General features: G+C 43.7%; 1 protein-coding gene across 1 annotated transcript in view; it reads right to left on the bottom strand.

Annotated features, from left to right (window-relative positions):
* The window catches only part of MYH15 (myosin heavy chain 15), a 133,081-nt gene that overhangs the window by 10,683 nt on the left and 107,705 nt on the right, over window positions 1–14,693 (bottom strand). The window contains exons 34-38 of the mRNA XM_072970807.1: window positions 13,771–13,963; window positions 13,343–13,546; window positions 8,966–9,091; window positions 5,976–6,146; window positions 3,318–3,422 (exon numbers count right to left, since the gene is read on the bottom strand). Of these exons, the coding sequence (XP_072826908.1) occupies window positions 3,318–3,422; window positions 5,976–6,146; window positions 8,966–9,091; window positions 13,343–13,546; window positions 13,771–13,963 (799 nt within the window). The remainder of the gene's footprint in view (window positions 1–3,317; window positions 3,423–5,975; window positions 6,147–8,965; window positions 9,092–13,342; window positions 13,547–13,770; window positions 13,964–14,693) is intronic.

Genomic DNA, 14,693 nt, shown 5'->3' with positions numbered 1-14,693 from the left:
CTATGGTTAACAATACTGTATTGTACATTGAAAGTTGCTAGGAGAGTAAATCTTAAGAGTTCTCATCACAAGAAAAAAAAACTGCAACTGTGTGTGGTGATGGTTGTTAACTAGACTTGTGATAATCATTTCGCAGTGTAAACATATCAAATCATTATGCTGTACACTCCAAACTAATACATCATTATATGTTAATTATACATTAACATAAAGGAAGGGAGGGAGGGAGAAAAGGTTGGTTTAACCAAACTTTCCCTATTGTCTAGAGCACCCCTCCCCCAGCCCCACCTTACAGTACAATCTGACGGTAGGTAATTAATTACTAATTTTAAGCTTCCTAAGGCGAGGACCAATATATAAGGCATAGCCTGATTAGGGAAGTGAGACAAGTCTATTTTATAAATAAAACCCCCCATTGTTTTCATCTGCCTATCCCACTATCTCTTTTTAAGAAATCTGAAGATTCATAGAAATCTGAAATTTTCAGAAATTTGGAGATTCACAGAAATTATGTGTTTATAGGGGTTTCTAAAACCAACAGAGGTTAAATTGCTTAAAACCAATTTACTGAGGTAAGTGAATTTTCTGTATGGTAAAGGCGGCCACAGAGGAGAAAACTGAAAAAGACTAGGAGTGGCTGCTCATGTCAATGATGTTCCTCCCAAGTGGGAGGCAAAGCCTTTACTGGGCTTCGGCTCACACCTGAGTAACTGTGGTTGCTATAGTTGTGCATGGCGGCACAATTTGCCTTCAAGAAATGAACTTGCCATTCAGCTGTGAGGAATGCAGGTACCTGAAAAACCTCCAAATGTGGTGCCTTTCGGATCTGCAGTGGCATTTACACTGAGATCACACACTCCCCAGGCAACCCCCAGCCAACAGCTGGGCACAGCAGAGTTACCAGGGTCTGGCCTTTTCTGTCCAACGTGGGACTTCTTTGAGGCAGTCTTTGTGCTGGAGACTTGGTCAGAGCTGCACGGCAATCTGAGGCTTCTTCCTTCACCCTTCCCTTTCACAGGTGTCAGACTCACTCTACTCACACTGTGGTCTGAAAGCCTTCTCTGCCTCATCCTGCTTCTCCCCCCTTTATCTTTCCCAGGTGGTACCTCCCATAAGTCTCTTGTACTTCTTACTCCATCCTGGCATCTGGTTCCTGGAGAACCTACCGAAGACCAAATTTTGTTTTCTCATCCCTAGAAATGAAGATACTACATTCATACTTTGGAAGGATTAAATAACAGCTACACACAGATTCCTGAATTTAGGAAGCAGGCAAAAGTAAGATGAAACAGGTGGATGGAGAGTGGGAGGCAGAAAACTGTCTTCACCTTCTGTAACAAATACAGGCTCCTAATCTATGTCCTGTTTTATAGCGTATTTTTTGAGACACTAGAGAAATAGGATGAACTTCCAAATGCTAGAGGGACATACTGGGGAAGACTCAGTGGGGACTGGCCATAGAACTACTGTGGATGGGGTCACACTTGATTCCTTTTCAGTGTAATATCATCTTCTCAGATTTTTCCCAGGAAAACCACTCATGTCCCTTTCAAAATGACATTTTATAAAGGCATCTGTGATGTACTGCCACAAAACACCCTGCCTCATTGTCCTGATGGTCATTTTGATGTTAAAGAAGAACAGATTGAATTGATTCAACATCTACCTTGAATATTTCAAAACAGGTATTGATTTCAAGGAATGTGGAGGGCTCTCTAATGTCTCTTTAAACTTCCAGGGTCTGGCCTAATATCTTGCATAAAAAGGTACTCAGTAGGTTTTATGTGATTTGATGGCAGAAAAATCATTGCATTACTGAATAGATAAGCTCTAAGCATTGTGCAGACACTCGGAAGAAATTAAGAAATACACCTTCATATGAGTACACGGGGAACACAAAGATTATTGCTACAAAGAAACAAAGATACAAGCACAATAGAATGAGATTGTATCCCTTGGGACAATGAAAACCAAAGAAAGTATAGCTTTGGTGTATTATTGTATAATAAACCTGTTTACAGAAGAAAACAGTAAGAATAATCCATAAGAAAATAAAAAGAAAAGCATAATGAACAAGCGGCACTTCACTTCCTCATGTTTTCTTATCCTCACTCAGAAAAGGAGTAGAACAGCATGTCCTTCACGTTCCCCAGGTGTCTGCTCCCTCAGCCACTCACACCATGGGTGCATCCCCGAGTAGCTCTGATAATAATCCCTAGCATGTCTAAAGAAGTGTCAGACTAACTCATCTTAGAAAAGAACCACTTATTCAGCAGAGAAGAACTAGCAAATAGCTCATTTCATCTTAATTAGCCCAAGATGCTGCTGCTGAAGCACTCTGCTTTCTCATCAGTGCTATCCGTCCTACAGCAAGGGAGGAAGACTTTGATGTCTCTGACACCAGCTCAGCCTCAGGGACCAGCATCAGGACTGCAGATCCTGCATGAGGCTGTCCAAGTTGTCATGAGATAGGCGCCTAGGATGAGTTTGCCTTTTCAGTAGAACAAGCTGTATTGTGCAGCAGAGAAAGTGACCTCTGGCATTTGTGTTCAACAACTGAAATATGTGCACCTACTCTGCAGGAAAGTGCCGGGACCCAGAGCAGTGAGCGAGACCGTGCCTCTGCTATCATGGAATCTCTCATCTCCGTTTGAAGAAAATGGAAGAAAGGTTAGAAAATGAAAACAGAAGTGAGGGAGTACATTGCTACTCGGGAAATGCGTTAGTTACTGATAAGAAGTCTGCCCACCTCTTTTCAATTACTTGCTTAGACCACTGCTAGTCTGCAGGAAACCAGAGAGCTGCAGAGAGCCCTCAGTATTTGCTGTTTCCACCTGGCACTAGCCCCAGATAGAGTCCTCGGCGGCCTGGAGTGTCTGTGTGACTAGAAAACAGAAATGGAACGGGCCCCCTGCTCCAGTTTAGCCAGCATCCCTTGTAGCCTGCTGGCTGAGTCGCCACCCTGGTCTCTGCCAGTCATTTCATTTTCACATTGTTCTCACTCAGCCTCTCACAGGAAGGCATCTTTCCGAAAGCGCTGCAGACATTATGTGTGAAAAAACAAGGCAGTATAAATAGCTTTCTGCTGCTAATTGCAACTTGCCACTCACATTTTGCTTCCGGAGAGCTCTGAAAGGGACCAACCCAAACCAGTAATAGCACAGGAGCCCTGGAGGGCCAGTCCTGTCTCCCGCTGAGGGAGAGCGAGGATGGAGAGAGAACTACATGAGATCTCGGGGGCCAATTGGGGCTTAAAGGAGCACATTTGCCCAGGGTGGAGCCCAGCCAGGCAAATAGGGAGTGGTTTCCCAGAGTACCTGGTAGGTCAGCTCCTTGATGCTTCGCTCCAGCCTGCGGGCTCCCCTCTGGGCCTCTGCCTTGCGACGGACCTCGCTCTCCAGTTCACCTTCCAGTTCACGAACCTGCAAGCAAACCATGGTCTCAGACCACAGGCAGGCAGCCAGCAAGCCGTGCCAGCATGGTGTTTGCCAGTTGGCACGATCCTTTGAAACACAGTGACATCGTTGATGGCAGATGTGTCCACTCTCATTCTGGCAGCGGTGAGACAGGGCAACCTCTCTGGGAAAACTGCCTCCCAAAAGTGAGCTGGTTGAACTATGTGAGCTCATAAAAGGGCTGTTTAGACTCTAAAGGATGTGAAAGGCTGATCCATGCAGAGGTGATAAATTTCCCCTCATAGATAACAAAATTGCACACACACGTGTGTATGCATGAACATACAGAAGTATAGAGAGAGAATAAGCTACACATAGCACTCTTGGAGGATTTAGCCAATATACGACCTCATCTTAAGCTTCTTTCTCCATGTTCAGCTCTGACTGTCTAGAGAAATCAGACCCTGAGTCTGTGTCACACATATGTCACCCACAGCCCCACAGCCTTGCTTTGAGGGAGAGCTGCAGTACAGACTAATAGCTGGCCTGCAGCTTTATTAAGTTATACGAACAAGGTTAACATAACATTCATTCAGCAAATATTTGATGCCTACTACACACCAGGCACCAGGGTCAAGGATACAGCAAGGAACAAAACAAAAACCTCTCCCCCCGTAAGCCTCCATTCTAACAAAGGGAAACACAAAAACCGAAATGAAATGTGTGAGATGGTGATAAATGTGTGGAGGGAAATAAAGCAGGACCCAGGGTAAGGGGTAGGGATTTGATGGGGGAGGGGTGCTGGCTGCCCTCCTCCTCCCCTAGGGGTCCTGTCCCTAGCTCTCTCCTGTCCTCTTCCTACACAGATACCACCTTTTTGGGGGGTTTTGTTTCATTGTTATTCCTTTTTTAAGTGATTAAAACACCTAAGGGGAAAATTGCTTTATTAAAGCCAATCCTAGACATCACATAAGTTCACTGTAAATATTTCTTTATGTAATTCTAATAGATAATGGTATTATGATTATGTGTTAAGAAAATTCACCGTATTTCCTTAGTCTCATCTGATATTCAAGAACTCACTGCTACTGAGTTATCATTGGTTCTAGGACAAACGACAACTGGAAATGAAATAAAATCCTGCAGTCTTAAATTTGAGATGGAAATACCAGTATAATTCATGTATTTTTCAGGGGGAAAAAAAGGCATATTCCAAGTTCTTTGTTTTTATACCTTTGTTTTTATGCTTTTTCTCTTGTACTAAAAATCTTGGTGTTTATATATGTTGTTGGATAAATAATTATATTACTTTTATTGCTAGTAGCAATAATAAGATAATGTTATTTTGAAACTACAAACGCAGTTCATTTTATTTGCTATTTTGTTTTGTCCTCAGATACATTCCATGAGGGATGTACAGACAAAAACACTATATTTAAAAGTCCCAGGAATAATCATTCTTCATGTTTAATGCTCCTCAACTTTATAAATAGTTGGCTTCATTTGCTTCCATTAGTGTTAAAATTTTAGGGATGGCTGTATTTTTCTCTTTGATTTAAACTTTTTTTAACAATTCTGAAGCATGTAAGTGTTTCATGTGATTTTGCAATCAAAACAGCTAAATAAGGTGCATTCAGAAGGCCTTTCATCTGTATTCCCCTCCTATGGGTAGCTGTTTTTATGAATCTTTGTTTTATCCTGTCACCATTTCTTTTTTGGAAATATAAGCAAATGTGTACATGTCTTTATAGTTCTCCTCTTCTGCACAGAAGGTTGTACACTCTCCATACTGCCTGCACTTTTTATCATCATACAGCTAGTCATGACCCCCCCGAATATTACAGAGCTCTTCCTCATCCTTACTAATCAGCCTGATTGTATGACTGTACCATAAATATGCATTGGCATTCTATTATATGGATACTCCATAAATGTGCAAAGGCAATACTTTCTTTTTCAGAGGCCCTTCTGTGCCATGAAATCCCAGTCAAATATTCTTTCCATCCTTACAGCCTCTGTCACATGACCTGCACATTGATATTGAAACTGATTAAATCATTTTTAAAATCCTATTCTCAAGATAGGTCTCTTATTTGTTTTTAAGCTCCTTAAAGGCAGGTACTACATCATTTCTGTCAGTCCTTACCATATCTTCACTAAGTCTTTTTGATCCTTCATTGAGTCGTTTCCCTCCAGTTTCTTTGGCTGTTAGGAGATAGGCGTTCCCCACAGAGGAAGTAATGGGAGCAAAGTCACAAAAAGCAAGATTGTGAGGGTGTGTTTGGATACAGGGGGTCACTCTGGCTATGGGGAGCCTAGCGCTGGTGTGGGTGAGCGGAGGAGATGCCTTCTAACTTAGCAGGAAGGCGGATTTCATCCAGTCCAAGAAAAGTCCTATTTGGTGGCCCAAAGTTAAGAAGAATAAATGAATATACTGAGATCTGACCCTGTCAAAGATCTGAAAGTGCTACAAGCAGAAGTGATGACGGAGGTAGGGACTCTCTGGTGCGATATTCTGGGACAATCAGACTTCAGATAGGAAGTCGTCAAGACCCCACGATTACACAGGCCAACTCCTACCCTGGATTCTAGTTTCTGGATTTGCTTCCTGTTCCCCATCAGGACAGTCTGTTCAGCATTAGCCAGCCTTTCTTGTAGATCTTTAATTGTCTGCTCCATATTCTTTCTCATCCTCTCCAAGTGGGCATTGGTATCCTGCTCCTTCTTCAGTTCTTCTGACATGTTTTCTACCTAGAAAAGGAAGGAAAGAGACTGAGATAATTCAGCAGCCAACTGAGCTTAACATTTCTACCCATGATCAGTTCCCGCTATGACTAGATGTCATGCCTTGCCTCTGTGGACTTAATCTCTTCTCACCACGCTCTCCCCAAACTCTGTGGCCCTCAAGTTTGTTAAACATAGGCAACTGAGGCAGCAGTAGCTAAGGACAACAGTATGGAGGTTCCTTAAAAAACTAAAAATAGAGTTATCATATGATCTAGCAATCCCATTCCTGGGCATATATCTGGAGAAAACTTTAACTCAAAATGATACATGCACCCCAGTGTTCACAGCAGCACTATTTACAATAGCCAAGACATGAAAACAACCTAAATGTCCATTGACAAATGACTGGCTAAAGAAGATGTGGTATATATATAAAATGGAATACTACTCAACCATAGAAAAGAATAAAATAGTGCCATTTTCAGCAACATGGATGGACCTAGAGTGAAGTAAGTCAGACAAAGACAAATATATGATATCACCTATACATGAACTCTATAAAAAATGACCCAAATGAACTTATTTACAAAACAGAAATAGACTCATAGATATGGAAAACAAACTTGTGGTTACCAGAGAGGAAAGGGGAAGATAAATTAGCAGATACAAACTACTATTTATAAAATACTATTTATAAAATAGATAAACAACAAGGTCCCACTGTACAGCACAGGGAACTATATTCAATAGCTTGCAATAACCTATAATGAACAAGAATGTGTGTGTATATATATATATATATGTGTGTGTGTATGTGTATGTATGTATGTATAACTGAATCACTATGCTATACACCAGAACTAACATAACATTTTAAACCAACTATACTTCCATTAGAAAAAAAAGACAGCAGTAGCTACTGAAGAAATTAGGGTAAAGGGTGGTGGAAACAGACCAAAGATGAAGTACCATATGAACATTACACAACACCTGTATGGAAAGAAAGATGACCACTGAAGCCACCGTTTTTAACTGAGTAAAGCACCGGGACACGTCCTGCAGCATCACGCACCAGGAAAAGTGTGGAGTGCTGATGAGAATGTTTTTCACGTCTCACTTCTACAATTCTGTGATTTACAACTGCAAACAAGTTTAGGCTCTAGGAATTTGGCAGCAACAGATGCTCTCGGTGCCAATAATCTGGCACAAGGAAGGTTAATTCTTGTGAAGCCTGCTCTTGGCTTTGGTTGTGTATACAAGGGCTTGGTGTCTTGATGCAATTATTAAGAACTGTTTCACGAATCTCTCAGTACCTATAATGTAAGAACACTGCCCTCCCAGCCAAAGTTTCTCTGTCTGTCAGGTTACCAACCATCTGTATAATGTAAGTGTGAGACGTCTTGCAGATGGTGAGGGCAAAGAATAAATTATGGAGGCAACTCTGGGTTCTGCTATGTGGGGTTGGAATGCAGAGCTGAACTACTAGAGAATTACAGTGGGGAAAGAGGTAGTGAGTTCATTTTTCAACATTGTCAAGAAAATCTTATAAAGGCAAGGTTGAGCTGATAGAGTCTTCCTAATGTGTGATGATATAAATTTACCAAGCAGGAGTAGAAGCTTTTTTTTATTCCTTTCTACCTATGGGGATGTTCATAAATGTCAAGCATATTATTTTTCCTTGGCCAAACACTTTCCGGCTTTCACACACCTCTTTTCTGTCAGAGAGCAGAGTGTCTGCCTTGATTACAAAACAGTCAGTGACCTGCATGCTTCCCCATTCTTCTAGATTCTACAGTGACCTGGTAGCTAGGATTTGGTGCCAAAGTTTTGTTTAGTTCCCCAAGCGCTAAATCACTCAGGCAAACACAGACATAAGCTTTTCCCTTCCTTTGAATTTTAAAATGACTAATGTAAAATCTAATTGAGTATCTTGTTTCTGCTGTTTCCCTACTTTTTAGCAAGAGGATCAGCTTTCGATCATATGGCAAGGTTAGGACTGCTGCATATGGTTGTGGGTCTGAGGGACTGACTATACAAAGTCACTTGATGGGGATAGGGCAAGTGGAGGCCGAAACCAAGCCAGAAGCTCTGCTCAGTCAGCACCAGGACCTGCAAAGCTGGGTCCTTAACACACAGACTTCCCACCTCCCTCCTTCTGCAAGTATTTTTTTCTGAGTATTGCCTTCTGCTTGCCATGCCTTTTGAGGCAAGTCTGCAGCTGCCCCCAGGGGGTGACCAGAGGGTGTCCTTTTTCAGTTCCCACCAAGGTGCGGTCAAGGCAGACAGCCAGCCAACCCTGAGCTTAGCATCATTTAGGAAAAGCACTGCTATGAACAATTTTAAACTTGCAAATAAAGATGGTACTGGGGCCGTGAAGCCTTTCTTCACCAACCTGATTCTGTTACCGAAGCAGCAGTATGGGTTGTTGAGAAAAAAAAAAGGGGGAAATAAATGTTCTTTGCAGATCACCATCATAAAATTATTACAGACCCTGGGAAAATAGCTGTTTGTAAGGAAACACAGGAAGAAGTGTTTCTAGACACTAGATATATAGATTCACAAGTGGAAAGTGGATTAACTTTTTAAAAAATTCTCTTGCTTTCAAAAGATTTTGCTTATAGCAATTCAGCTGCTCCTTTTCATCTCCTGGATAGGTTGGAAGGGAGGGGCTAATTGGCCTAATTTTTCAAAATAGGAACAGAGGCAGAGGGGTCAGCTAACCACCCCCTGGCTATACGGAGCATCAGTGGAATCCTTTCTGGCTGCAGCTCTGCCCCTGCCCCTTGGCTACTCCTCCCATCAGCTCTGGCCGATGGGAGGGAGAAGGCAGTCGATGGACCCACCTCGGTGGCTGCTTTCCTGGCCTTCTCTTCTGCGTTTTGACAACCCTGCACCGCCTCTTCAGCTTCCTTCTGCATCCTGGCAACATCCACCTCCAGTTTCTTCTTCTGGCTGAGGAGACTGGTGTTCTAAGGAAAAGCAGCATCCTCGTTAGGCAAGTTGAGATCAGTGATGCCAAGGCAAGCTGGTCGGTCCAGGACCTGCAATGGGCGGGGCTCTGGCCGGCAGGGCGTTCTTCTCTGCTCAGCTCTATTCGATGAAGCAAGACTTCTAGGCCTGGGACACCACGTTAGAAAAGCACCTTTGCCTTCAAAGGCAGACCTGAGTGCAAGGGATTTCATCCATTCGAGGTTCCAGACTGACAAGATGACAGCCTGAATCAGAAAGGAGAAATGGGTCCAGACCACCTACAAGCCCTGAACATGTATCTAGTTTTAGGCTTGTAGAGAAATACGTTTTTCTGCCTTTTGTTCTTTGATGGGGAAGAAACAAGTATCCTAGAGCAATAGTCAGGGTCAATAGCAGACATCTGGAAAGCAGGGGCTTGGGAATTAAAAATCAGTTTCCAGCACGCTGCTCCTGGGGAGAAAAAAATCTTCTTCGTTATCTACCTCCCTTTCTATCTCAATTTGCAGTGAGGGGGTGAGAAAAGTAGCTCAGATGCACCTCATCCCCCAGCCCTTAGAGGAGGGTGCTTTGTGTTCTGTGGCTGATGCTGCCCTAATTCTTTCCTTCCTGAGGTTGTGACATGAGAGGCTAAAGCTCTTTTTTGGTCCATGTTTGTGGCACAGCTTTTCTGAGGGTGTGAAGTCTTAGCATAGAGAATGTATTTAAAAGGCACAGCCTTTCTATTTTTAATTTCTCCTCTGTATTTTTCCACTTTCCTCTAACTAGCGCCTCTCTCAGTGGCAAGATTAAGAGTTGGAAATAGGAATAAAGACATCCCAGCCTCACAGGCTCTACTGGCTTCCTCGATAGTGTGAAGCGTCTCCGTCAAGGTTGCCATCCTCCGTCCTTACGGAGGGCCAGGCTCCGTGCACCCCCAGCTTTCCTGCTGCCATGGGTGTGGCATGGGGGGGGTCAGGGTATCTCCCTGGAATATGTTGGGATGCTTCCTGCACATAACTCCACAGAAACTCTTTCTTTGTAAAGGAAAATACAAGTATAAATGTTGATTTGTTTATATATAGAATGATTTAAAGTCTGCTAGGGAGATGAGGGTTACAATCTTTTCAAGCTGAATGATTCTTTAATTGGTTCTTTGGGGGAGGAAGGGGGCAAGGAGGTATTGAGCAAAAGGGCAATCTAGATTGTCACAGCTCAGGTTTGAAAAAGGGTGCATGTTATCAGATAAGGATAAGTTTGGCCTCATATGTTTGTTCTAGGCTAGAGATTTGGGAATGCAGAAGGGATGTTAGAGCAGGCAGATAGCTAGATATGAGCAGAGAAAAGGGGACACAGGCCAAATGGCAGGAAATGGGCAGAAAGGAAGATTACAGGCCAAATACAGGAAACCACACATCATGTAAACAGGGGTCCCCGGGCAGAAAAAGAAAAGGAGGAACCTCTGGGCTGATAAGTGGTCACACATTTTGGGGTGATGAGAGGCCTGGAGGCCGACAAAGAAAGATGGGAAAAGACAGGAATCTCCAGTGTCCGAATGTAACCTCTTGCTCATTATGCCCTCATTTCAACAAAATTAGCCTTGGAGATTAGAAGTACCTATCATGCACCGATGCCATGACACTTCCGATCCAGACTAAATAAGGACAAAAATCCCTCCTCCCTTTAGGAAGGTGGAGTTGGGATGAAAATCAGGGAATACAACCCCAATCCCTTCCTTCCCCAGTGAATATTCTGCTCATTCACTTTTATACCCCATGTAACCAACTTGCCAAAGAAACTGAGGGCAGCTGCTCACCAGCCTGCCCACTCTCCCCTTGACAGCGTACTATCCATCCCTTAATAAATCCCCACTTTTTACTCTCTTAACGTCCGTGTCCTGTCTCTGAATTCTTTCTGCAACAGGAAAAGAACCTAGTCACCAGCAAAAGTTCCATAAAATGCTTGTTATATGTCAGTCAGAAGATTGACAGTGTTCTAGTAATTGCAAGGTATCCCCTCATGGCTTAGATAGGGGAAGAACCCTTGTGAGCAATATATCACCTACGCCAGAGCTGTTCGAGAATAGTCCCTGGACCAGCAGCATCACCTAAGACCTTGTTTGCTTTCTGTGTTCTACTGTGAAGATTCTAATTCAGTGGGTCTGGGGTGAGACCAGAGAATGTGCATTTTTGTGTTTCTTTCTCTCAAACACCTAAAGTTTCAGAAACCCTGCTCTGGAGATCAGGGTGTTTTGTTTTTTGTTTTTTGTTTTTTTGATTTCTTCTTATTTGTTTTCAAATCTATCTCCTCCTATGTCTGCTTTTGCTCTTAGGAATTATGCATAATCTATAGCCTATTTGTTTTATACCACATATAGGTATAATCCAATCCAAATAGGATTGTGTCAAGCACATGGACACAAGTCAAGCTGTAAGCACAAACTAAATGCAATGCCTTCCAATTGGTACATGTTTGGTTTATACTTCCTTTATCCACGTTTCTCAGTGGGATCACAAGTTGGCATTCTGGGTGGGGCAATTCTTTGTGATGTTGAATTATTCCGTATCTTGCAGGAGCAGGAGTATCTCTGGATCCTGCGCGCTAAATGTCAGTGGCACTTCCCTGTCACTTGGGCAACCAAAATGATCCCACAGACATTTCTAAATACCCCAGAGCATGGCAGATCTGCCCCTAGTTGTTTTAATCCATCCTTCACAACAATCAGCAGAGTAAACTTCCTAAAATGTGGATCTAATAACTTCACTCCCAGGTACTCAAAATTCTTCAGTAGATGCCGCCCCACCCCAATTAGCTTCATGATAGAATTCAAATTCCATCTGTCTCAGACTTAAGGTTCCAGGTGACCTGGCTCTCCCTGCCCCTCCCTTAGCATTTATCTGCTGAGCTCTCCTACCCCTCTCCCAGCCCCATGCTCTAGCAAGTATATCAATTCCCTCTTCTCCCCATGCCTCTACCCTTGACTTTCTGCTCTACCTGGCTGACTTCTTACATGGCCTCTACAACTCAGATTAAGCATACTGCGCATCTACCTAAGTCTGGGATTGTCAGGGAAGGCGTTCTGCAGGAGTGTGCTTGCTTTATCAATATACTTCCAAGAGTGCACTGTAATTTGTTTGTTTACTTAGATTTTCACTTTTTTAGGATGATAGAGATATCTATACCATGATAGATTCATGGTATCTACCTATACCATGACACCTGTCCAGGTTACCATGGGTGCCCTATAAATGTTTGTTGAATGACCTGTTTACTATACACATTTGTCCTAGCCAGTATGGTTTCTCCTGATTCTATGAGAATGGCAAAGATTCTAAGAATTCTTGCTTTGTGTCACTTACATAACCTTCCATGAGAAACCAGAGTCCTGACAGCTCATCATATCTGTCAGCAGTCACTCAGAATTGTTTGAAATCTCCTGGCTCCAAGGCAGGAACCTGTTTCTTTGTTTTTGTTTTTGTTTTTGTTTTTGTTTTTGAATCTTGGGATGCTGGGGGAACACACAGCTTAGAGGGAACAGGAGAAGCAGGCAAGTTGTTCTGGAACCCTAGGGAATGTTCCCCTCCCTCTCTCCCTAGCATCCTGGTGGCTGTGAGTGCACTGACTGTTTATTCTTCTGGCAGAGGCTTCGTGTTACAGGTCCCCAAAAAACATAAGGTGAAGACCTAACCCTCAATCCTCAGAATGTGACTTTCCTCAGAAACAGGGTCTTTACAGAGATAATCAAGTTCATAAGATGTCATTAGAGTTGGTCCTAATCCGATGTGACTGATGTGACTGATGTCCTCATACAAACTTGGAAATTTGGGCAGTGACGGATTCAGAGGGAAGATGTTGAGACCCAGAGAGAAACTGCCAACGGAAGACAGAGTCGGAGTGGCACAGCTCTAAGCTGAGGAATGCCAGAGACTGCCAGCAAACCACTAGAAGCTGGGGAAAGGCCAGGAAGGATTTCTCTACAAGATTCAGAGGGAGCACGACACTGCCATCACCTTAATTTCAGACTTCTAGCTGTCAGAACTGTGAGAAAAAAAAACTTTCTGTTGTTTGAAGCCCCTCAGCTGGTGGGACTTGGTGGCTGCAGCTCTAGGGAACTGATGCATTTGGGGGTGAAAGAAGGGTGTGACTGGCACACAGCTGCCCACGGCTCTTCCTACACCTCCAAGGCCACACCCGAGGCTCTGTGTGGTCACCGTGTCCATTCTGACACCTCCTACCAGCTAATGCAGCTGATGGATAGAGTTTCCGAGCCCCACCTGGGTGTGGAAAAGATTGATCTTCTCTGTGGCTTCCAGGAGCTCGTCCTCTGCCAGCCTGCGCCCACGCTCTGTCTGTTCCTGCAGGGACCTCAGCTCCTCGAGTTCAGACTGGAGAAGAGCGCTGCGCCGCTCGGCCACAGCCACCTGCTCCTTCAGCTCACTGTTCAGCTGTGTGCTGTCCTCCAGCTGCACCCGGAGGTCCTGCGAAAGAAAGCACAGGCCCGGGGCACAGGTCCCTGGGAGTTCTGTGGGAACTGCCTGCCTGCTCTGAACAAGCTCCATCAATTAAATGCAAGCCCATCTCTGCTCTCCTGAAGGCTTAGATCTGCTGTCCTCATTCATGTTGCTCAACACAACCTGGTGCTTGGTTTGCATCCATGAGCAGAGGCAGCCCTCTCTTACCCCTGTATGATGATTGAAAATACCTTGATCTGGATCTGAAGCTGGCCCAGGGATTTGGCTGTGTCTGACACCTGCCGGTTGGCACAGCTAAGCTGGAGTTCCAGCTCAGTGAGGTCCCCCTCCATGCTCTTCTTCATCCGGGTAGCCTCGACTCTGCTCCTCACTTCAGAATCCAGACTGGACTGCAGGGAGTCAATAGCACACTGCTGCTTCCTCCTAATTTTAGAATAACATTCAGGGAGAAAAGTCATGCACCCAAATTAAGAAAGGTTACCTGCTGTGTACACAACAGTTTCAGAATCAAAAAAAAAAAATTAAAATCAAGAAAAAACTGTGTAATTCACAAAGTGAGTCTAAAGGGTTTTCATTTGGAAAACATGGAGGTTGAAGGGTTAGGTTAGTGAGATTTTGTCTGTCATCATGCACTAAGATTCCCAGGTCAACTTCCTAGAAGAATCAAGAAAAGCATCAGAATCTTTTTGAGGTCCTGTGGGGCAGCTGTTACCTTAGGTAAGACCCCCCACCAAGGCCAGTCTAGGGCAAACATCTGCATTTCCTAGAATGGCTAAGGATGAAGGGAGTATGTCCTCTCACAAAGACATAATATTCAAACAACTTGTTAATTCCCCTAGAAGAGCATGGTTATCTTTTTCCAGAGTTTGGGAGTACAAGCAAGGATAGGCTGAGAAAACCAACCGCTGTGTGATATTGAGTTACCTCAATACTCCTTTGTAAGAACCAAAGCTCTATGCTGAACCATTTTTGCAGAGGAACAGAAGCTTGCACAATAAATGTGGGTTCAGGAAGACAGTGGAAAATGTGGGGAACCCACGGCAATTGTTTCTCAGCCCTCTTGCAGTGAGTTTGGGATGAGTGACTGAATTCTGACTAATGGACTGTGAGCAGAAGTGTTTCTAAGCCTCACATGTACAACTGTTTTACTTGT

Source organism: Vicugna pacos, chromosome 1 (genome assembly GCF_048564905.1).
Source record: "Vicugna pacos chromosome 1, VicPac4, whole genome shotgun sequence".
Lineage (NCBI taxonomy): Eukaryota > Metazoa > Chordata > Mammalia > Artiodactyla > Camelidae > Vicugna > Vicugna pacos.
The sequence above is the reverse complement of the archived record's forward strand: the minus strand, read 5'-3'. Positions and strand labels throughout refer to the sequence as shown.